This window comes from Caretta caretta, chromosome 9, assembly GCF_965140235.1.
Source record: "Caretta caretta isolate rCarCar2 chromosome 9, rCarCar1.hap1, whole genome shotgun sequence".
NCBI classification, from domain to species: Eukaryota; Metazoa; Chordata; order Testudines; family Cheloniidae; genus Caretta; species Caretta caretta.
Genome location: NC_134214.1, coordinates 100392205 through 100417116, shown reverse-complemented (window position 1 = coordinate 100417116; position 24912 = coordinate 100392205). Strand labels below are relative to the sequence as shown.

Below are 24912 nucleotides of genomic sequence, written 5' to 3'. Positions count from 1 at the left end.
CCAAGAACTTTTATCAGCATTACTCCAGGTATTGTTCATCGCTCTGCACAGCTGGCTTTTGCAATCTCCCTGGATTGCCACCCGCAAGTTGTTCCTCATTTCCTATGCAGGGCTGAAGCTCCGGCACCAACTCACGTTGACTATGTGATTTCAATATGGAAATTTTTTTTCATTAAATCTGGTGGCCAAGGGTGAGACGTGAATTTGACTGGGCGCTGAACATTAGCCAGCTGCCCTCTGAGGGGGGATGTGGTGGGTAAATATGGACGAACCACATTTAGAACAGAACTTTGGGTGTAAATGCAGGAATGCAAGTGCCTAGTGTCCACTTGTAAACCCCATTCAGCAAAGAGCAGCTGCATTTTATTACTAAACCTTACACGCCCAAGCCACGCTTCCTACAAACCTAACATGTTGGTTTATAAAAAGAAAAGGAGGACTTGTGGCACCTTAGAAACTAACAAATTTATTGGCGCATAAGCTTTCGTGAGCTACAGCTCACTTCATCGGATGCTGTAGCTCCCGAAAGCTCATGCTCAAATAAATTGGTTAGTCTCTAAGGTGCCACAAGTCCTCCTTTTCTTTTTTGCGGCTGCAGACTAACACAGCTGCTACTCTGAAACCTGTTGGTTTATGTTGTCTTTTCTTCAGTGCAAGCTCTGATGTCAGTATCCAGAAATCCTGCCAAACCTGCCTATCATGCAAACAGCGGGACGCCAATCTGCCCCGACAGTTTCTCTTTCTATCCCTTTGACCAGTTCAAACATTAGCAGAAAGGCAGTTGATTGTTGAGTTCCCTACTAGCATTTCAGCTCACTAGATAACTTTGTTATACTGGCAAACGAAGCGGAGAGAAAGTAAGTAGCAAGGTGGTTAAAAATCTGGTGCTTATACAGTAGCTCCCTTGCTAAAGGAGCATGAGACAAGGTGGGTGAGGTAATTTTTTATTGTAGGATTAGTATCTGTTAAGCTAACTAGGGCAAATGCCTCAATTCACCTACTACTTGAATCTCTTTTGAAAAGTACTTGGGTAATGTAGACCAGCTAAAAGCCATCTTAAGTTAGGATGTTCTTAGTGGGTATTATTTATTCTGGTCTTTTCCACTACAGTTTCTTAATAATTTGAGGGAAACCTGAAGAACATGAAGAAAGCCGCAGCTTGTAATTCCTAAAATGAAATGAGGAGCCACTGTAATGAAGAGGGTGAATACACACTCTGTTCTACTAGACAGTTTTGCTTCCTGTAGCTAGATACTGGACTTAGTCTGTGACAACTTAGATTCTACTAGATTTTCCATGGCTTGTATGTTTTGGCAGTATATGAATACCAAAATCCACTTGCTCACTTCTCTAACTGTAGTGCTATACGTCATCAAGCATGTTACCCAGATGTGATCACCGTAGGAAGAGGAATGCACCACTGACAGAGTCTCCTCCTTTAGGGAGCCTGTCCTTGCTAAGTTGCTGCAGCCCTTTAATTCCAGCAACTTTACTGGATGACCAGGGAAGAGTGGTTCATGTGGAGGGAGCTCATTCATGCATCTTCAGCTGTGGTGCAAGCAAAAAGCCATCTAGTTAAAGGCTGACCTTGGTCATTACAGGTAAGTAAAAGAGGAGGATAAAGTGCTTCCTTAGTCCCTATGTTTCAGTATTGCTCAAAGACTGGACATGAGCAGGGAACAGATTCTTGTCCTACAAGAATTTTTGACATTTTGAAAATTGCTCCTGTCCTGAATCAGAGGGAAAAATAAATATATTGAAACCTTGCACAAGCTGGTGATAATCCAAAATATTTCAGCTTGGGACAAATGAAATCTTGTTTCAGTTTTGATCTTTTTTTAAAATTTAACCACCTTAGTATGTGTTAATTAAAATGTCAAAACACTGTCTCCTCAGATCAAAAAATGTTTTGATAAAAGGCTAAACGTTCCATTTCTGCCATTTTAAAACATTGATGTTCTAACTGGGAGATTTGTTGAACTGGCCTTTTCCCTCCACCAGTTTGTTTTGATGAATCTGCTTTTCTTGACAAAAAAGCATTTCGTCAGAAAATCCCTGACCAGCTCTGTTGGACAGCTCGTAACTGAAACAGTGTTGATAACTTTACTTTCCACATCTACTTATAACCTCATTTGCTCGGATTTGTAAATAACCACGTGCTGCAAACTTAAGGGAAATAGGTGATTTTTTTCAGTCTCCCATCATCCAGCAACTGGAGGTGAATAGTACCTCAGCATCTTGGCTTCTCCTTGCCAATATGTCTTAGCCATTTGTACATGTAATCCCACTGAGCAATATCTAGCAACAAGTGAGGAACTGATTCTTTTTAAGTTACTTATTCTCATGCCTGAGAACCAAAGCTGATCTGCACAAACCACTTCAAACCTTCTAACTCTTTAAGTCTCCATCTTTCCTTAAAGATCTGGAGGAGGAATTTTAACGTGATTGGGTTGTAGTTAAAACACTTTGGAATTTGATGAATCAAACATTCATTTTTCTCCTTAGCTGCTGCTGATGCCATTAGAGAGTCATGGAGCACATCAAACTTAAGTAAAGTATTTAATACCCCTTCATAAAAATCACTGATTACAGCTATCTTTAATTATCCAGTATCTGGCAGTAAGCGAAATAGACTCTCTCAAACAGACTATTTCTGATTGAGACAGTCTCATCAGACACCAGACACCTTTTAATTTTGCATTCATTGCTATATATCTACAGTAAGTGAGATTGTTAGGTTCAGCTCTCATGGTTTCTGAACTATGTTGAGATTCTTTGAATAGTTTAGGTACATCAATTTAAAAGAAAAAAACACACGGCTTGTTACCACCAAGCTGTGCCCACATCCAGTCTGTTTATGCCTTGTGCCTTTGTTTTTTCCCTTGTTCTCTTGTCCCTGTTCCTTCCTACATCCATACCCGTTGCTGCATCTTAAACAGGGCTGGGCCTGTCCTCTGTACAGTGCTCTGCACAGAGTAGCACCTACATGCAAGATTGGGGCACCAATCAGAGAACTAATAAATATCAGAGCTACTCATCTTCACACTGCCTGAAGTTGGTGGATCGCTGAGTACTTGGCTACAATGTACACCAGCAAAATAACATACAGTTTTGTCCCTTCAGGCCTCTGCTCTTCGCCTCAGCACCACAGAGTTATGGAGTGTACCAGCACGTCAGGCAGAAGTAATCTGGCCTCCCTCAGCAGTGTGAGGGTATCTGAGGCATCTGAGAAGCTGACAAGGAGGCACTTCCTGTCATTCCTGAGGTCTTCCTCCCATGACATACATCTCTGCCAACAGACTAACTCGCTTTCTTTCATCAGCAGTGGGATCAGTTGTGCAGGCAAAATCCCACCTAAAAATGGCAACTCTCAACTCCTCCCTGTCAAGCCAAACAAATCACGAGAAATGGATGGAGGAGGAGGGGAATCATCCTTGTGGGAAAGAACTTGTACTCAGAGGAAATCCCTGCAAAGAAAAGACAAGCTCGCCCCTCCGAAGAATCAGTTGAACAAGCCAGCTTGATCGCAGATTCTAGAACACCAAGTCCCCTCTCCATCTCTGCTGCAACCAGCTCCTACCTTTAGGCCATGGCTTTTGCCTACTGCCTCCCAATCAGAGGGCAGGCTTTACGCAGCAGCTCGAGTGGGTGGCAAAGGTGCATGTTTCTCTAACACTTCTATTGTCTTTCAGTGGCCACCATCACTCCCAACGAGCGTAGCGTCAGAGAAAAGAATTCACGTTGTTTGAGTAATGTTAACAGGGTAGCCTGGAGCAGGATCTGGGTTTTCACAACCTTTGAACGGAGAAGCACTTGCATTTTGCTATGGCTGATTTAGGACCCGCCTCTATTCTAGTGGAGAAAGCGTGTTACGCTATTGAGCATTCAGGAGCCATGGGTGCCTCTTCCACAGCAGAAGGTGCCTGTAACCAGGCAATTCCTGGAGAGGAAACTGTTGCCACCATCCACTCACTTCCCAGATGTTCACGGCTGGATGGGAACATGCTGCTCTTGTGCATTAATCATAGAGAGATTTCAAGGGTGTGGATGAATTAGGTTGTTTGTTCTTTCCTTTTAAATAGTTTTATCCTCACAGGGTGGATGGTAATGCAAAGGAATACTATTTACACAATATTATTTGTTATATTTGCCCCAGGACCCCGTTGTGCTTGTTGCTGTACAACCACAGAACAAAAAGACAGTCCTTGCCCCCAAAGAACTTACAGTCTCAGACAGGTGACAACAGATGGGGAGTATAAGGAAACAATGGGACAATGTAACCAGGAAGCTCTTTACCCAAAGAAACATGTATACAGAAGAAAATAACTAAATCAATGTAGACAAAAACTTGTCCTAAACTCTAAGTAGCTGAGAAACTAAACTCCATCCAGAGTGTCTGTGTGTGTTTCAGGTGAGTCTAGTTTGTCCAGTCACTGTCCTTCTCCTGATCAAATGTAGGATAGTGCCCCAATTTGGATTGCTGTTTGAGTGACGAATTGTAGGATTTCTCCTTCCACGATGCCAGGTCTTTAAAGCTCAAGCCCAGTCTGATCTCTTAAGCTCCATGCAAACATGTCTCTGTCTCAGATGCCCTGACTCTCACCTTTCCCTGTCAGTTTAAAGGCTAGCAGTTTGGTGTGTGAACAGGACAGGCTTAAAATATCATCCTTTGCACTGAATACAATCTAAGAAAGCTACAGCCCCTTATGGCTGAACACAAAGCCCTTCGCCTGTATCACAGGTATGTTGTCTGCAAGCCTGAACTGTCTTTTGTTGACAGCCATGGGACTTCTCACATTGCCATGATTTATTATTTGCATCCCAGTAATATTCACAGTGCACTGAGCGCTGTCCCTAACCACATGACAACTAAGTTCCAGCTGACTTATTCTAAGCAGCAACGTATTAGAAAATACAAGGAAAAGCATTAAATCGGATACAATTACTAGAGGCACCAAAGACCTGTGTATGCGTCTTTTCATTTCTTAAAAAGAAAAGGGGTACTTGTGGCACCTTAGAGTACACAAGTCCTCCTTTTCTTTTTGCGATTACAGACTAGCACAGCTGCTACTCTGAAACTTTTCATTTATTGTGTCTTGCAGAGGGAGGAAAGCAGACTGGCTGTATGTTTCTAGGGTAACTATTTAAATGATCTGCATGGGTGAGGTTCAGAGCCAGACATAAGTTATTAGTGAATATTCTACTCAATTTTTGTTTGAAATGTGTGTATTTTTGTGAATATTGATGAGCTGTAGAAGGTGGGGGGGATCAGTGCGTAATTTATTAGAGAAACTTCATGAAACTTGGCAAATTTGAATAATAGTTGACCATCTAGCATTACTGCTGACGGTTGAATAATTAAATTATTTGGCAAGTTTTATGAAGTTTTTGTAATAAATTAGGCACTGATTCAGCTTATAGAAAAACAAAACATTTCAATAGCTGGTGTACCTAGATAATCTGCATGGATAATCTGTAGATTTTATACAGATGGTAACTAGCAGTAGCGTCTGTGCATGAGAATTACTGGAGAAACAAAAAGAACAGGAGGACTTGTGGCACCTTAGAGACGAACCAATTTATTTGAGCATAAGCTTTCGTGAGCTAGCTCACTTCATCAGATGCATGCATTGGAAAATACAGTGGGGAGATTTATATACACAGAGAACATGAAACAATGGGTATGACCATACACACTGTAACGAGAGTGATCATGTAAGGTGAGCTATTACCAGCAGGAGAGCTGGGGGGGGTGGGGAGAACCTTTTTGTAGTGATAATCAAGGTGGGCCATTTCCAGCAGTTTACAAGAACAGTAGGAGGGGAACATCTGAGGAATGGGGGGGAGAGGAGGAATAAACATGGGGAAATAGTTTTACTTTGTGTAATGACCCATCCACTCCCCATCTTTATTCAAGCCTAAGTTAATTGTATCCAGTTTGCAAATTAATTCCAATTCAGCAGTCTCTCGTTAGAGACTGTCTTGAAGTTTTTTTTGTTGAAGAATTGCCACTTTTAGATCTGTAATCGAGTGACCAGAGAGATTGAAGTGTTCTCCAACTCGTCTTTGAATGTTATAATTCTTGACATCTGATTTGTGTCCATTTATTCTTTTACGTAGAGACTGTCCAGTTTGGCCAATGTACATGGCTCGGGGCATTGCTGGCACATGATGACATCTATCCCATTGGTAGATGTGCAGGTGAACGAGCCTCTGACAGTGTGGCTGATGCGATTAGGCCCTATGATGGTGTCCCCTGAATAGATATGTGGACACAGTTGGCAACGGGCTTTGTTGCAAGGATAGGTTCCTGGGTTAGTGTTTTTGGTGTGTGGTTACTGATGAGTATTTGCTTCAGGTTGGGGGGCTGTCTGTAAGCGAGGACTGGCCTGTCTCCCAAGATCTGTGAGAGTGATGGGTCGTCCTTCAGCATAGGAGAAACAAAGCTTGTTTCCAGTAGATGGTGCTACGAGCTTAGAATCTACAACAAAGATGCCAACCATTCCTTACATTGATGGCACAGGCAGGCAATGGTTAGGTTGTTTGCTCGGTAGAGAAGGAACAACGCTTAATATTTGTTATACACAACTTGGAGCTTCTGAATGGTCTTGACTTGCATCCCTGCTACTATTGACAGTTGCAGGCCATACTATACATCACTGAAAAGTAATTCCCCCTGGATTTGTGCTAGACTCTGTGATGTGACTACGATCATACTGATGAGGTATTCATGATTTCCAGACAGCTGCCATATAAATCAATAGGTGCTGGTTTGTCCATTTGATAGTTTGATTTTCAAGGTTAAACTCAACTCACTGCTTAAAATTTAACTTTCCACTGATTTCCCCTATTTCTAAACAAGGTTTAAACCCTCCAGTATCTAAATACTGAGAAACCTGTTTGAAATCTAGATATATGCTCTTAGCGAGTAAAAGGCCCTCTGCCTAAATACTGGACGCTCATTTATCCCTTCCCATGGATGAACCACACGTGCTTTACAGCTATTGATTATCACTTGTATTTATTGTTTGCATGGCAGTAGTGCCTAGCAGCCCAGCCATGGACCAGGACCCCCTTGGGCTAGGCACTGTACAAACACAGAACAAGAGTCGGTCCCTGCCCCAGGGATGAATTTATCCACAACACCCCTGTGGGGGGAAAGAAGTACTAACTAAAGCACGGAGAGGTGAAGTCCTCCAGGAAGTGTGTGGCCGGGCCAGGTGCAGACTCAAGAGTCCTGGGCCTCAGCTCTGTGCTGGGGCCATACATCCATTCCTTCTGGTATTTGTTAAGCAGGAGCACTAAGGGGCAGGGCCTGTTTGCTTCCCCACTGGGCGGGCCTGGGAGGCCTCTGGTGGGAGACTGTAAATGTCTGAGAGTTTCAGTGCTGGGTTATTCTGTATGTTAATCACTGGTCGAAGGAGGTTACAGAAGTCTTCTATTGGTAAAAAGGAATCCACTTTAATGTATCCGAGAGCCCCTGCAGCAAAGGACAGGGTGGCCTGTCTAGGGAGGGAGCACACGGAGTCAAACCCTCAGGGCAATGCCTGAATTTCTCCCTCTCATAGTTCTAAGTAATGCAGTAAACGCTACGTTTTCAGCAGATAGGTGAGGTGGAGGTGGGGGGTTTCTGCCTGTCTCCTTCACGCTCGTGCTGCTATTTGCCCCCTCCTCAGGAACTGGCAACAAGAGTAGGGGGGGAAGACAGGATTCCTTATTAAACAGCCTTTAGGAAACGGAGCACAACCCCCAGTGCCGCTGCTGTTCGTGTGACCCCTGTGCCCTCGCAGAAATCCAGAGGACTTGCACCTGCTTTGTACATGATGTAAAGCCCTTGTGGAGCGAATTCTTTGTTGGTGCTCATGAAAGCTGCCTCAAGGAGAGCCCACCGGACACGTCCATAGGGGGGAGAGAGCCCAAGCAGCAGCAGGGCAAGGCTCCTCACACAGTACAGTCACTGGGCCTCAATCTGTAGGGACCATCTCTGGGGACAGGAACAGGCCTCAATAAATCGGTCTCCAGGACCCGTTCAGCCCTTGGCTTCCGGGCCAAGGTCACCAGCAAAGGAGCCAACTGGGATGGTGGTTTCTGAGAGACAGATACCACACAGAATTGGACAAGGATCACCATTTCTGATGGTCCCTGAGCAGCTGTCAGATGGTGACGACTTATCAGATATGAAGACTTTTTAATTCCAGTGGCTGCTTTCCTGCATCCAAGCATCCCATTGACCAGGGCAAGCTTTAAACAAGCAAAGACGTTGGGGGGGTGGGGGGTGTAGCTTTCAGCTAGCGAAGACCCAAACCCAGGATGCAGTGCACAGTGACATAGATCTAAAACCAGTGTTACACAAAGATTGTTCCTTCAGAAAACTTCCATGCAGAGGGGCTGATTCATTCACTGCAATCACACTATAGACTGAAGTCCATGAGGCTTAACTCCTGATGTAAATGGTACCCACCAATAAAAATGAGAGGGCACCATTCTGTGTGGAAGGTAGGCAATTTGGTGACAGCAAAGGAGTTACACTTGAGAGCCATTCTTGGGACTAAGTTTCCTCACGTCGGCAGGACTGGAGGGGGAGCTGGTTGAAAAAATGGAAACACATTTCACAAGGGTTTTTTTTTTTCATATTTTTCATTAAAAGTTTTCAAAACTTTTTCATGAAAATCGTTCATCAAAATGTGGATTTTCCCCCCCCAACATTCTGATAACTCTGTGAGTTGGTTTAGGGGAAGAAAAGGCAAAAAAGTCATCAAATTTATTTATTTTGCAAAAAAAATACATTAACATTTTGAAAGTTTAAAAGATTTTGTTTGGCTCCTATGTATTTGTATTTTTAATCCTGCCATACGTCAGAATGACATCAATGTCCACAGGTCATCAGAGAAAACTGAGAGGGAAATTTTGAAAAGACCTGAAAATCTGGAGTATGAGATTTTCTTGGTTGCCCCCAGCAGGCCAGGAGCAGTTGGGTCAATAGTTTCAGAGAGATTTGCCACTCGGATCTGTGGAGACCTCTTTGTGCTTCCCTGCTTGCTTATGTTGTTGCTCTCACCAATGGCCAGTCTTCCCCATTCCTTTCCCTGTCTCCCGTAGATGGTTGAAAAGTACATCCCCTTTGAGGGGCCCCTGTAGCTCCATGTTGTTTCTGCTACTCTCCTGTCTTTTGTCCACAATGGTAGCGTTCCATTATGCTTGTAGCTCTTATCCATTCTCATGCTGATTCCTTCCGGGGGAGCGTTACCTTCGGAACACGTTGCACTAAGATGCCACGTGGGAGAACGCACCCCATCTCTTCCCTTTCACTTATGTTATTTTCATCTCCAAAGGACAGCCCCGTTGTGCCCTGTAGCTTCAAGGACTATTTAATCCAATTGCAGCAGGAAGCTGATGCGCAGCTGAGCTGACGCTCAGTAACTGGCCTCATGCCTAGCTGATAACTCCACGAGAGACTTGGCACCTCCCTTTATAGGAACTATGGATGCTGTGGTGCTGATTTCCTGTCCAGTCATGTGCCAGAGCACAAGGAGTTGTGCTCCTTCTTTTCATTTTTGCAAACAAAGTTACACTGGATCAACACACTTCAGACACTAACGGGTTACGGTACAAAAGCAGCCCTCCTGAGCTTTGACGTAACAGCTAACCTCTACGTAAGAATGTACGTATGCCTGGAAACACTCTACTGCACATAGGAGCCAGCTTCCTCCTTTCCCCCGGGCGTGCTCAACTGCCACTCAGCCCCAGGCCCTGCCCCCACTCCACCCAGTTCCGCCCCCTCTCCAGAGTGTGTCCCGTGTCTGCTTCCCCCCCCCCCCCCCCCAAACCCAAGCCTCTTGCATGCCACGGTACAGCTGACTGCAGTGGGCAGAAGGCGCTGGGGGGGAGGGGAAAGCTGACTGCTGATGGGTGCTAAGCACCTATGCTACTGGAAAAATTTTAAATGCTAAATATGTCTGTCATAAGTTCACCATTTCTCCCTCAATACTTTCTACATTTGAGGAGGTTAAAAAGAAAAGGCCATTTCTTCTTCGAGATGGGTGTCCCTGTGGGTGCTCCACTTTCGGGGTCTGGGCATCCCGGTGCTGTCGGTCAGAGGTTTTTGGTAGCAGTGTCCATCGAGGCCACATGTGCATCGTAGCTGTCTTGCAGTGCCGTTGGTGCCTTGACCAGTGTGCGCACGACTCGACCCCCTCGGTTCCTTCTCAACCGTCCTCGGCCTGAGACAGAGCTCCATAGCTGTGTCGAAAGACAGCCTAGGAAAAATAATTAGAAACAGAATTATTTTAGTTAGGCTTTTGTAGGTTACTAGTTTAGATATGTCACAACTTTTTGTTCTCCTTTTAAAAAAAAAACAAAAAACAACCTTTATTATGTTTTAAAAATGACCTCGGCGAGGGCCATTAAAAACATGCCTGGTTCACCAGGTTTCAAAAGCTGTTCCTTGTGCAAGGATGCTGTGCTGATTTCTGATGGCCACTCAGGCTGCGTCCATTGTTTAGGTGAGTCACACATACCACAAACAGGCACTCATTACAGCAACCTCAAAGCTAAAGCCAGATGGGATAGAGATCTCTGCTTGAAACTTATTCTCATGGAGAAATCCCTTCCGTCAACTTCTGACCCCAGACAGCAGACCCCCTTAGCCAGGGCCTCTCTGGGCACATCATCTTTGGAAACAAGTACTCACTCCTCCAAGAAAACAAGGAGAAGAGACCTCGTCCCAGCAGAGAGAACTGTTGAAAAGAAAATGATCTCCTGCAAGGTCCCTATCCTTGGTGCCGACCAGGCTAAGAGTGAATACCTCTGATGCACCAGGAACCTCAGCACTGCCCCAGGGCCTCTGCCGGGAAAGTTAGGGCGTCGAGAGGGAAACACAAGCCAAACTCCTCCTTTACGGCCTGGACAATGCGGGTGAAGACGACAGCACCACAGTCTTCTCTAAGGCCCATGCCCCCACCAGCAGTGCCTCCAACAGCATCGGCACTGATGGAGAGATCCACATCAGCAACACCGGCATGGAACAAGGCACCACGTAAACAACCGTCACCGATCACCGTTACTGCACAAGGGGGGGTAACCTTCTCTTCTGAAAATGCTGAAAGGCCATTAAACAACCTCCCTGTTTGTCTAAACCTCATGGACAACATCTCTGAGAATCAGCAAATGGGCGTGCATTCTTCACTCATTTTTCCTTCCAGAGACTCCAAGCACAGAAAAGCAAAAGGAGTATTTCCTATGAAATGGTACTTCCTGCCCATTTAACAAACTGCTTACAAGCCAAATAGCAATTGAGGGCATGCTTTACAAGTTACTACTAATGTTTACAATGATTTCAACTATAATCGCTGCACTTTTGACCCCTACAGATAATCTAAATAATTCCTTTGTACCTGGAGTGGTTGGTAATATGAATACAGGAACAGAGAACGTCCTCTTCAGTGGTGCTTAAATGACAACACTGCAGCAAGCAACTCTAGCAAAACTATCCAGTTCAGGTTTGGTACTTTTCATATCCTTAACGGTATATTAATTATATGTCTTAGCCCTAGGCCCCAGACACAATAAACTAAACACAACATAAATATAAATGTTAACATCAGCACAGCTTGGTAAAATAAATACAATTTTTTAAGACATACCCACTGAAAATACAAGCTCACCCCTTCTCTGGGGATCTATTACACCTTTACAGTCACAGCCCCTAACACCATATACAAACCTAGATGAAGGGTTAGAAATACATTAGTGCAGTGAGCTCCTAAGGAGCCTTCTTTCACCTACTTCTTTCTTTTTTGGGGCCTACCCAGCAAACTGGAGGACAGCCCATGTTATCAAAGCACTAGTGTGTCACGGCCACGTGTGCATTCGCACCTCCATGAGCAGAAGGCACTGCACCATCATGCTGGAGCCCTGCACCGGTAAAGCACACCTGTCCTGGCTGAACGCTGGAGAGCTGCCAGGGGCGGGAGGGAATATGGGTTCTGGGGCCAGTTTCTCGGGGTGAGCCAGAGAAGCCTTCAAGCCCCACTGAGCTCTTCTTTCCCGCCTTGTATCTCTACTATCCTGGGAGGAGAGGGCTACAGCTCCCCGGCCTGTGCATAGAGCGAGCCGGGGATCCAGGCGGAGACCTCGGAGCTGGTCCGTGCCAAGCACAGGGCAGACGGGTACCAACCCCAGTGTACCCTGGGCTCACACAACAGCATGGCTCTGGGCAGCATGTCCTGCTCTGGGCAGCATGTCCTGCCCTAGGCAGAGGCGTGGCACCTCTTTGCTCTTCTCTGCCGTGTGTCCCTGAGGTGGGGCGCTGTTGGGGGCTGGTCCCTGCTCGCTCTGGCCAGGGCCCCCGGCCAAGCCAGCTGTCACCTTCACCCTGGGGCCCCTGCTTCCCAGAGCAGCCCTGGCCCCCAGCTGGCCGGCCAGCTCCCCTTTCCCCTGGGGCCCCTTCCTCCCAGAGCAGCCCTGACCCCCAGCTGGCCGGCCAGCTCCCCTTCCCCCCGGGGCCCCTTCCTCCCACAGCGGCCCTGGCCCCCAGCTGGCCGGCCAGCTCCCCTTCCCCCCAGGGCCCCTTCCTCCCAGAGCGGCCCTGACCCCCAGCTGGCCGGCTAGCTCCCCTTCCCCCCGGGGCCCCTTCCTCCCACAGCGGCCCTGGCCCCCAGCTGGCCGGCCAGCTCCCCTTCCCCCCGGGGCCCCTTCCTCCCACAGCGGCCCTGGCCCCCAGCTGGCCGGCCAGCCGCCCTCCGGGAACACGAGCCCCCTGCTCCGCCGGGCTCGCCGCCCGCCGGGGCGGACGGAGCGAGCTGGGGATGCACTGGCCGGAAAACGCAGCCCCTGTGCGGGCCTGGGAAACACTGGGGCAGAGACCCGCACCTGGTGCGGGGGGGGGGGGGCGGGGGTGTCAGGGTTGGGGGAGAGACCAGCACGTGGGGGGGGGGGGGGGTCAAGATTGGGGCAGGCGCAGTAACAAGGCGCGGGGGGGGACGCACCGGCCCCCCTCCGCCAGCTCCAGTGCTCCTGCCCTGCCCCCCCGGGGGGGTGCGAGGCGGGGGGACCGCGCCCCGCTCCCCTGCCCAGCCAGCCGGAGGAAGGGGGCGGCCCCCCCCGCCATCGTGACCCCGCCCCCGCCCGTGCCGGGGCGGGGCCGGCGGCGGGAGGGGCCCCTGCGAGCGGCTGCCGGGCCGGGCACCATGGCCGAAGTGAGGAAATTCACCAAGCGGCTCAGCAAGCCGGGCACGGCGGCCGAGCTGCGGCAGAGCGTCTCGGAGGCGGTGCGCAGCTCGCTGCTGCTGGTGAGCGCGGGGCGCGCCCGGGGCGCACGGGCAGGGCGCACGGGCAGGGCGCGCCCGGGGCGCACGGGCGGGGGCCGCCCTGCCCGGCTGAGCGGCGGCCGGGGGCGCCCTGGGGGGCCGGCGGCGCCTGGCCCTGCGGCCCGGGCACTGCCCCAGCCCCTCCCGGGGGTGCCCTGTGCAGCGCGGGCTGTGGGGGGAGCCCCTCCCCGGCACCCTGGGCGGCTCCCCGCGGGTGCGATGGGAGGGGAAGGGCCGCGCCCCGCCGGCGCTTCCTGCAGCGGGCGCCTTCCCGCCCCGATCCGCTAAGCGAGCCCCAGGCGGGGCTGCCTGGTCGCCCCGGGCCCCGGTGCCGGGCGTGCCCTGGGGCTCGCACAGCAGACGTTACCCCTGGGCCGGCCAGAGCCCGGCTCCGCCCGCGGGTTCCTGGTCCGCGGTGCCCCCAGCCGGTGCCCTGGGGGAGAAGGGGCCGCCCTGCGGGGCGAGGGGCGGGTTCCCAGCGGCCGAGCGTGGCAGTGGGGCTGCAGTGGAAGTCCTGGGCAGAGCCCAGCCTGGGCCACCCGGTTGGCCAAGCAGCTGCAGTCTCCGGGGCCGGGCGGAGCTGGGTGACCTGCTGTGGGGAGGAGGTTTTGTAGGGTGACTCTCCCGAGGGAGCCCGGGGTTGGAGCCAGACCCTGGCGAGGAATGACCAGTGTTCCTCTGAGCCGTCCCTGGGCTGGGGAGATTTTTCTGAAGGTATATGTGGCACTTAGCACATGGGCCAATAGCTCTGCAATGGCCTGCGCGGGGGCCAAGTTCAGCTCAGTTGATGACCCTCAGTCCTTACTGCAGCATCCCTGCTCTTCCTGCCCTGATCCTCACCTCTCACGCAGGAGTCTCCAGGCTGGATCAGACCAGTGGTCCAGGCCAGTGAGCCCAGTATCTCATCTCAGATAAAGGCCAGATGCTTTAGAGGAACCTCTCGTTAGGCAGAGGTGGGATAATCCGCCTCCACATTAGATTTATAGCTTCTAAGGCCAGAAGGGACTGCTGTGCAATTCTAGTCTGGCCTCTGGCATAACTTGGCCAGAGCAGTGCCCTGAGACCATTCCTGTTTGATCCAAAGCAGATCTTTTAGAAAAACAGCTGGTGTCTATCCATCCATCTATCCACCCACCGTAAACTCACCCCCATATCCCCCCTCACCCCCATCCATCAACCCATTGCTGCACCTGTGTCTCACTGCAGTTCCCGTCCCTGTCCCCCATGGCGTCAACCACGCTCCGACTGGGAGCTCTGTGGGGCAGAGCCTCGTGCAGTGAGGGCCCACTTCCCGATGGGGGCCTGTCAGGGTTCCCTCCCCACTCTGACCTCCAGGGTACAGATATGGGGGACCCGCATGAAAGACCCCCTAAGCTTATTTCTACCAGTTTAGGTTAAAACTTCCCCAAGGCACAAATTCTTTGCCCTTGGATGGTACGCTGCCACCACCAAGTGATTTAACAAATAATCAGGGAAAGGACCACAAGGAGTTCCTATTCCCCAAAAATATCTCCCCAAGCCCTCACACCCCCTTTCCTGGGGAGACTTGAGAATAATATCCTAACCATTGGTCACAAGTGATTCCAGACCCAAACCCCTGGGTCTTAGGACAGTAGAGAAATCAGTCAGGTTCTTAAAAGAAGGATTTTATTAAAAAAAAAAAAAGGTAAAAGTCACCTCTGTAAAATCAGGATGGGAAATAACTTTACAAAGTAACAAAAGATTCAAAAACACAGCAGAACTTCCTGTAGGCTTAGTTTCAAAGTTACAAAAAACAGGAATAAGTCTCCCTCCAGCAAAGGAAAAATTCACAAGCAAAACAAAAGATAATATAACGCGCCTTGCCTGGCTTTTACTTACAATTTTTGTAATATGAGAGACTTTTAGGATGGTTTATAAGAGAAGGAGTTTTCTGACCTGATGCTTCTCTGCTTCCCAAGAAAACACACACAAAAAAAGCCTTCCCCTCGCCAATATTTGAAAGTATCTTCTTTCCGAATTGGTCCTTTTGGTCAGGTGCCAACCAGGTTATTTGAGCTTCTTAACCCCTTACAGGTAAGGGGGAATTCTAGGCTACCCTTAACTGTATGGTTATGACAGGGTCCTGGACACTATCTCAGTACACCCAGACATCAACAAGGGACCACTTCTTCCTGCCCCACTAGGCACTCATTGCCCGTGGCGCTGGGACTGTTGGGGTGTCAGAGAGCCTGCCCTGCTTGGCACGTGGCTCGGGCAGGGCTGTTTGTGTCCTGCTGTCCACGGTGACTCCTGGGTAGTTGTTTCGGGGCCAGGTGTGAGTTGAGGTTGTTTATCCCTTGGAATGGAGGCTGTTGTGAGGGAGCTGGTTAGGGGTGTTGGCCATTGATCTTCCAGTACTTTCCAGTGGATTGTGTGTGTTTGTACTTCCAGAGCCACAGTAGACCCCAGGAATCCCGGCTCCCAGCGCTTCCACCAGCTCGAACACGTTACACCCCCTGAGCTGGGGATAGAACCCAGGAGTTCTGGCTTCTAGCCTCCCACCCCAGCTCTAACCCATTAGACCCCCCACTCCCATCCCCAAGCTGGGGACAGACCCTGGGAGTCCTGACTCCCACCCGCTCTAAACCACTAGACCCAAGACTCCTCCCAGAACTGGGATAGAACCCAGGCATCCTGACTCCCAACCCCCTGCTCCCCCCGCTGTAATCCACTAGACCCCAGTCCTCTCCAGGAGCCCTAATAGTCAGATATTGACTTACATCCTCGCACTCCGTCTCAGTCCTGGTTTGCAGCCCCCTGCTCTGCTGGCCTCTGTGGAGCAGCCCCAGCTAACTGCCCAATGGCGGGTTAGTCTGCGTGAGGGTCACAGGAATCGGCACCTTTGTGACCTATTCTCCTCACGGTTATGGATTGTTATTTCTATTGTGGGAGCTCCAAGCGGCCCCAAAAGGGAGCAGGGCCTCCTTGTACTGGGCACCACGCAAACCTTACACAGAGGCGGTCCCTGCCCCAGGCAGCTCACAGCCTAGGATCGAGACAACACACAGCAGTGGTACAGACAGAGGGAGAGGGCTAGCAGCAGAGAAAGATGCCCGGGGATAAGTGGGGAGTCCCAGAGGTCTCCGTAGTCACAGAAGATCAAGTGTCCAGAGGCGCCGCTTGCCCCTTTTAAGGTTTTAGAAAATAATCAGAAGAATTTTGTGTTCATTGTCAACAGCCTGTACTCTAGACCTGGGGAGCAGGCTGTCCCTGCCCGCCCTATATGCTGGATATCTCTATTGTGTTCACTTTTTAGTGTGTCTCAGGTGGCATGTCACCAGGATCCATCACCAAATTTGCTACACTGGATGGATCATTAGCTTCCCCGGCCGGGGCCGGCTACTGACAGGGAGCATATCATGAACTCTGTCCCCTACTGAGTGTGGAGGCTATGGACTAAACATTAACAGCAGGGCTGTGGGTGATCAGCATTTGACATTAGGATCAGATCAAAGCCTCTCTGGCTTAATTTGATCTGCTGCCCTATTCCTGTTTGAATTACATTAGGAGACAATTAGGTTTGACCTTGAACTTGACAGAGTGTTAGTCAATCCTACATACAACAATACAAGTACAGTTTGTGCAGACACTTCTCCTACAGATTGTTTCTACGAATCCTAGCCTGACAGACATCTGTGGAATAAATGAAGAATTTTAGACAAATCTTTTTAAAACAAAGCGGCCAAGATTGAGATCTCTTAATTTAACAATATCTTCACAGACTTGGAGATTTTAAGGCCAGAGGAAGCATAGTAATCTAGCCTCGCTTCCTGCCGAACGCGGGCCAGAGAATTTCATCCAGCAATTCCAGCATCAGGTTTAATCTACACTTCTTAGCAGGCTCCCATTCATTTTGCTCACTGTTTTTCAGGAACAATTCAGATGTACAAATGTTTTATGAAAGCTGATGGAACTTTTCTCATTAAAATAGTGATTATCTCTCTATTGATAGTCTGGTAGGTATCCGACTGTCTAGTAAGGACACAGTCCCTGCACTCGGGGACTTACAAGCAAAACAGACAATGGATGAGAGATGAGATGAGGAAAAAACCCAAGTCACCGAGCCAGTAATGATGTTCAGCACCCATCTGGCATGTTCTTTGTTTGGCTCACACTCACGTACACTCTCTCCCCCAGCTCACCTCTCTCTCTCTCTCTGTGTCTTTCACACACGTGTGCCCCAGAGCCCATTAGTGCGAGTTTGAGTGTTCACAGCCAAATGTGGGGGGAACAGGCCATTCGATTCCACAGGGCTTGAACCTGCTGTTTCTGCAGAGAGCCCAGCTCCTGGCAGCCGAGCAGCCAGGGATACACAAAGCCAAGGCTGGAAGTTGGGTCTCCTGTAGCTCTAACACTAGATCAGCTGTCAAAACCGGAGTTCCAGGCTGAACTTGGGACAGTCCCATAAGCTGAAGCCACCTTCCCCCTGGGACTTGGCACTCTGCTTCTGGCTGGGAGCAAGGCCCTCGGTTATGCGAGGGAAGAGACTGTTCCACTCTCCTCCAGATCTCTCCTAGCTTGGGAGGGGATATCGCTCATGCTGCCCATAGCGATCAGGAGGAGGAAGAGAAGCAGGTAGCAGAAACTGGCCAGGAGGAATGGCGAGAAAGGGGAAAGCCTGAAGGGCCTTGGGAGTGAGAAGATGGGCGGGAGCCATAACGTCTCCCGGGCGTGCTGGCGACAAGGCCTCGTGTAAAAGCGAAGCACAATGTGAAGCTGCTTGGCCCATGCTGTGCCTTTTGAGAATGGTGTGAACGCACTTACCTGGCCTCCTCCGGCACTCGCCGTATGAGCAGCTTTCCGAGGAGGTTGTCATCACGGGCTCCGCATGGCGGGAACTGCATTTTGGGCTCAGGCATCAGCAGTGGTTCGTTGTAACAAGAGACGCACAGCGAGCCTGTACAAGGTGCCGGTACTGAGAGCTGCTATCTTGGAGCACGGCGTAGGTACAGCATGGGCCGGGGCAGTGCCTGCTTCCCCACGCAGCCCTCCGACCGCGCCTTGCTTGGCAAACCCAGGGCTGGTCGGGCACCTCAATGGCTGCATAATCCTAGGCCCGTCTGAGGCCGCCAGCCTGAGTGCCAGGGAGGTGGGGGAGCTTGTGACACTGACACTTGCCCATAGGAACTGGCCTGAGACCTCACTGTCACACAAACCTTTTTGGATGCTCTGAACCAGACCAGATTCAGACTAGTGACTGCGGAGTGCAAAGATCCACGTCTCGTTACCCGTGCCGTCAACCAGCCAGTGCTGTGCAGTTATAATGCAGGAAGTGAGGATTAGCCAGTCAGAGCTCTCACCTGAGTTCAGTACTCCACGCAGCACAGAACAGCTGAAGGGTTGGCTCTTCCACCGGCTGCGGGGAGATGCGCCCTTGGAGAATTTCTGTTTGTGAGCCCTTGAGTAACCCAGTCTCAGAATCACTGCCCTCCCATGCTGGTCTAAGCAACATCTGAGTATCTTCAGATCAGTCTTAGCACTTAACCACCTTATGATCCCATAAAGGACAGTCATTCATAGGGACTTGGCCCATTGCCCACAGAAGCTGATGGGAGTCTTTCCAGTGAGCATTGATCAGGCCCCAGAATAGAAAATACACTGTGCCTTAGAGTTAAATTTATCCCCCTGGAGGAGCTAACTGCATGGGTACACCAGGGAGAGTCAGTCTAATTCGCCTCCAGCACTTGGTGAATGTTTCTTTGTCACATAGCTTCTGCAAATAGGTTTAAATGCAAACATCTTACTGAGGGTTACAGAGCACCTGGCACTGGCTGCTGTCGGAAGACAGGATACTGGGCTAGATGGATCATTGGTCTGACCCAGTAAAGGCTCAGTATGGCCGTTCTTACGTACAGAGCTTTTAGCAGCAGGAAAATGGTCTGGTTTTATTGCAGAATAACACTGCTCAAAAGATGACATAACTCCAGCTTGACAGGGACTGCTGAGAAATATACCCCTGTGTAGGCTAATCTCTCTGTGTGCGTCTCATGTTAAGTAGTGTGTTGGTTAAACAGCACCCGCAGTGTTCTTGCATTGTTGGATTTTAAGGCAGTATTGTTTCCATTTTCACGTTTCCAATGAAGCCAAGCTAGTAGGGCGAGAGTTTGAATGCGTGGTGTTCTTTTTGTTTTGTGGTTGAACCGGGGTGAGATCCTGCCTTAGCGAAGTCCATGGGCGTTGTCATTGCCTTCAGTGGGGTTGGGACTTCATCCCGGGCCAATTGTGGAATTGAAAGGGAGGAGCTGCGTACTGCCCTAGCCACCATCCGGTGTAATTCCAGCTTCCTCCCCCAGCTCCGCTCTAGTGGGACACAGTCTTGAGTTCAGGATTCCTGCTCCTCCAGTGCTGGGCTCTGGCGGTAGCAGTTCTGCACTGGGCGAGGCAGGTGAGGGATTTTGCCCTTTTGACTAGACACCAGGATAAGGCCACCAAAGTTATTTCTACTCATGCTGTGAAATGGGTTGTAATCCCCATCTCTAGAGGTGAAAGGGCTGCATGACACAGCCTGGGACATTCATAATCTTGGTGGCTAGGATAGGACGGAACAGAACTCTCAGTCCACACCATTTCACCTCCTCAGCCAGCATGTGGAAGCTGCATCTCCCCTTCCATAACTCTGGCTTCTCTGTGTCTCTCACACCACCCAGGAGAGGAAAACAGCCATCAGGGGAGGAGTGAGAGAGAGTCTGGGGGAAACCCCCCAGAGTCAAGCTGGAATCCTTACGAACAAAACCAAAAGAGCCCTGACTACCTTGGGCAGTGGAGAAATAGGGGAGCCCTCATTCTTTCTGCAGGCTTGAGGTTTTTCACACATCTGTAGGGTGAGATTGTATCAGTTACAGCCTTTAACATTCCCTGTGTTTGTCAGGCTGTAAATGCATGGCTGGAGTCTTGGCAGGGTGACTTATAAACAATGTCATTATTTTAATGCTTTTGCTGTATTTATTTAGTGGTCAGGCTGCGGTATAAATGGCATGCAATGGCAGAGCATGCTGCTTAAGTGCTCAGTAGTTCAAACCCCTCTTAATCAAATGTTTGGTCGTGAAATAAATCCTGGGCCCCCAAACAGTAACATGTTGCCTTCTGAACTGCAGCTTCACACCCAGGGTGAAAAGCGAGAGCACCGTGCGGTGAAGCTAGGGGAGGAATTGTGGAATTCGAGCCTGAACACAGCGAAAAGAGAGAGCCAGGGTCTCATGCGGACCAGGATTATCTGACCTACATCTGAGCTTATCTGACCTACACATCATAAGTCCTAGTATGGTAGTGTCTAGGATCTCTCTTCCCCCCCTGGGCTCAGGATGTAACTTATGCAGAATGGGAGAGTCCCCCAGCCAACAGGGAAGGAGAGACCCTTTTGGCCCAGCCTTGCTTGAGGCTGTGAAGAAGAGCACACAAGAAAACCGGCCGACAGCAGTAGGAGCAGTAGGGGAGAGCTGGGTACTTCTGCTGTAGGAGTTATGGAGCGGCATAGGGATCAGGCTTGCCAAGCATGGGCTGCAGACAGGTTCTTGCTGACTGTTTCAGTGACTTCTGTGTGCATCTCCTCCCCCCCTTGGATCACATGAGTCTTGGCTTCGCCATGGGAATATTGCTGGCCATTGCAAAGAGCCTTGCACTTAGTTTAATAATGTAAAAGTCCTCAATCGGAATAGGATCCAAAATGCTGTTCCTGGTGGCAGGGGCAGCAAAGTTACAGAGCTCTGTCTTAGGAAAGCAAATCAGCTACCCCCAGGTAATCGGTTTCTCTTTGTGAAACTGAGACCATCAGGATTTCAGCACCATGCCACAAAGTTCATGCGTCTCGTTCCCCTGGTGAACACTAATGTATTCTGAAGGAGCAGAGCGCTGCCATTCCAGCGCTGCAGGGATGGGGGAGTAGATAGCTGTTCCTGAGGCATGTTTCATGTCTTCCAAAGCAGCTGTCCCGTGTGGTGAGGGAGAAGTAATGTACAGGAAGCGTTCAGATCAGGAAAGGAGGAATTTCGGCAAGTATAGACAAACCGTTTCCCTGATGGTGTTGCCAAAAATAGTCGTCTGGTGGCAACTTGAACTCTGACAGCATTACTCCTGCTCTTCTTCGTCGTTCTGCCGTGGAGTGAATTGAAGACACAGTCGGTATGTTACCTTAAGGATCTATAAAATGCGTCATGGTTGTAACACAGCATCTTAGCTGAGAACCAGCAGCTGCACCAACCCGTTCAGAAACCGCAACCAGCCTCCTCCTCCGACTACAGTGCAATGCTTTACCTGAGCACGCCGGGTGGTCATGCACACGCCTACGTGCACACGCGTGTCTGCGCGTTTGTGAACATCTCTGCTGGCAGAGGGCTGCGTGGGTTTTTGCCATATTAAATCCTGCATCTACTCTCTCAGCTGTTATTAGATGCCTGAGATGTGCTTCCTGACACCTGGCTCTTAGAGAAGTGGCAGAAAGTCAAGGGAAGGTCATTTTTGTTTGATCCAGCCTGGGCTCAGTTTGTACATGTGGCTCAGTTTCCAACAGAAACAATGTAGGAGACAAAACTGGCCTGTAATGATGGTGTTAGGGAGGCTTTGACTAGAGGCAAAAACATTTTATTTTTTCTTTGTGCGTCTCTTTCAGTTTAATCTGTGTGATTGGCTGCAGGATTTACACTCATTATACGGTACACGAGAGAGCCCGTCTGCAAAGAAAACAACCTTCCAACTGCGTAAACCCTTGTTGTAATAAACTAACCCCACTGTGAACGTAGACGGTGCTGACAGGGTGCTAGGCTGGTACAGACAGACAAGCGAACGTGGAGCCTGCCCTGACGGATTTACTGTCTGAGCAGTCACTAGGTAGGTCTAATATTGACAGCAAACGGTTACATTACAGACAAAGGGTGAAATCCTGGGCCCATTGAAATCAATGGGAGTTTTGCCAGCTATGTCAGCATGGCCAGGATTTCACCCACCCCCTACACATCAAAATAACGGGGGGCCAGATTTTGCCACTTTTACTCCGAGTAACACCTTGCTCCAGGGTGGTCCCACTGACTTCCATGGGGTCACTTGCAGGATAAGGCCACTCAGAGACCCAGATTCGGGAAAGCACTGAAGCACACGCTGAAAGTTAGTCACACGCTTTTCTGGCTAAGGGCCGCAGTGAGTTCGGGTAGCGGAGTATGCTCTCAGGCGATTTACACAACACAGGTGGGCAGTTTTGTGCTGGCCTCCCCGTCCAGTCTGAGCACCGTGGGGGCAGAAGGGGCGTGTGCGCACTGCGGAGGTATGAGCTAGCCCTCCTAACATCACTTCCCCCTAGTGCCGTTCAGCTTGGGTCCCACCTAGAAACAGCAAAACACCACCCCCAAATCTGCCAATTGGCGAAACCCGTGGCTGCCACCGCCACCTTCCCTGGCCCTCTGCTCCCTTCTGGGACTGTGCCCCCTCACAGCTCTGCCCTGTGTGTGGGATCGAGACCCCTCTCTGCTACTGCAAGAGGTTCCACCCCCCGGCCGCCTAAGCGGGCAGTGGGCTGGTGGGTGGCCGTGACGGTGCAAGACCCGGTGAATGGGCCCGTGGTGGTGGTTTTGGAAGCTGGAGTCAGTTCTCCAAAGGTGCTAAATCTTATCCCTTCCTAGCATGCTTTTCAACTTGCCTCTCGGCCCCGGGAGCTGAGACCCTGACTATCCTGGCTGAGAAGAGAGCCCGCCCCAGGAAGCCCAGAGGGCTGGATGTGACAGGTGTACCTGGGCCTGCCTTCTCTCTGCTGGCTGCATTCACCTGTTGAGTTCCAGGAGGTGGGAGGGCGCAAACCCACCCACCTCCAAAGCCCCCTCCCCCAGCCTAAGGGGAGAAGCTACCAAACCTGAGGCTCAAGCAACTTCGGGGGACACCTAATGAGAAAACAGGGTCAGGAATGAGGGTTACAGGTTCAAAATCAGGGACCTGGAAGGGGGGCATCAAGCAGAGAACCCCAGGCAGTGCCCACTGCTGAGTTTTGGTTAACAGCTGAACACACTGACTGACTGACTGCACCACAGAGACACCTGGGCGAGAGACGTGGCCAAGGCGTACAGCCTGAGCAATGTCCCCAGGTGGGCTGGAACCACCAGCCTTTCCATTAATAGCTGAGCGTGCGGCCCGATAGTGCACCACAGGGACACCTAAAGGCACCAGCATCTCCTGTTTCCTAGGCAGACATGTTAGGCAGCTTCGCCCTGGCTGTGTTCACGTGAACAAGCAGGGCACTGAGCCTGACCTGAGTGTCGCCTCACAGCTTCTGAGAGAAGGATTCTGGTCTGCAGCGGTTCTCCTGCACCTAGGGACAGGAGGGCGAAGGGCATGGGCCCTTCCCACCCATGTACATACATGTCCCATCATGTTTTGCCACCCAGGATGAGACTTCAACATTGCTGCGGCCCGGGTTTTGAATGGCTGAAGGCTATAGAACACCCATCCAGGCAGTGGGGTGCACACCGGTGAATTGCTACTGACGGGCTCTAAACAGACTGTTACTGTTAGTAAAAGGAAGACTCTTCTCCTTGGTTTTGACTAATGCTGGTGACTGTTTTGTGCACTGATGAGCAATGGGTTCAGGCTGTCAAATTCCATTCTGGATTGGAAGCACCCAATAGCCAGGGAGGCATTTGGATCTGGGGTGTTGGTCCAGCTCATTGTAGAACGTGGGGCCATTGGTAGAATCCCCCCAAAGATCGAGGGTGTTCAGACCCCACATGCTCAGTTCTAATATAAGTCATGGTGGCTTTTTTAGTGTTTCCTTTAAAGCCTAACACGCTGCTTTATCATCTCTAACAGGGTTGTAAAATTATCTCATCCTTATTATTATTATTGGCAAATATCTTGGCAAAATGGTGAGAATCTTTTCAAATCTCTGTGGTTGGGAAGTGCAGTCCCAGTCCGAGAAATCATTTGGACAGCGACCAGCTTTCAAGTGCAAGTTGTTTTCTAATCCCTTGGTTAATCAGTCTCCTTGTTCCCATTCTCTCCAGAGCACAGGAGCAAACTCACACGCTTTCCTGCTGCCTTTTCAGAAATGCTGGGAATTCTCTGTTTCCCTGCAGTTGCCCCCTTCTGTGTCTGGTCTGGCTTCATTCTCTCATTACCTTAAAAATACCAATCAGCGCTCTCCCTTCCTGGTTCCGGGTCCTTGCTCATAGCTCAGTCTGGTCTGCACAGCACTCCCCTGGCTCCTGCTGTTTCTCTAATGGTGTCTAGTCTGTTCTTGCCTGCCCCTTTCTCACCCGCATTAACTCCTCTCCTGGTGCCACGTGAAATAGCTTTGTCTCTGGCCCTATTCATTTCTTGCTGATCTAGCGATGATTCAATACCAGAGCTCTGGGGGCTTCTCGGGGGAGCAACTGCAGAGGGAAAATATTCTCCTTCTTCCAGAACAGCTGTTGCACAGAGCTTAGTGCTCCCAGCATAGCAGGGCTCCAGCTGCTTCTGGCACCTCTCCCGCAGCCTCCATGGAACCAGCCCAGGCTGATCCATCAAGTCCTGCCCATAAACCATGGTGCTCTGCTCCCGAACAAAGGGAACAAAAGCAAAGCCCAAGTAAGAGTAAACCCTTGACATGCTGTGTCCAGCACCTCGG

At 50.1% G+C, this 24912-nt stretch overlaps 1 protein-coding gene across 6 annotated transcripts in view; it reads left to right on the top strand.

Moving 5' to 3' along the window:
- The first annotated feature begins 13129 nt into the window (after positions 1-13129).
- DOCK11 (dedicator of cytokinesis 11) overlaps positions 13130-24912 on the top strand; it is a 132753-nt gene continuing 120970 nt past the window's right edge. For all 6 annotated transcript variants that reach the window (XR_007358430.2, XM_048864068.2, XM_048864067.2 and 3 more), the window contains exon 1: positions 13130-13289. Coding sequence is in view for 5 of the 6 variants with exons in the window: in XM_048864068.2 (XP_048720025.1) it covers positions 13188-13289 (102 nt within the window). In the remaining variant the exon portion in view is untranslated. The remainder of the gene's footprint in view (positions 13290-24912) is intronic.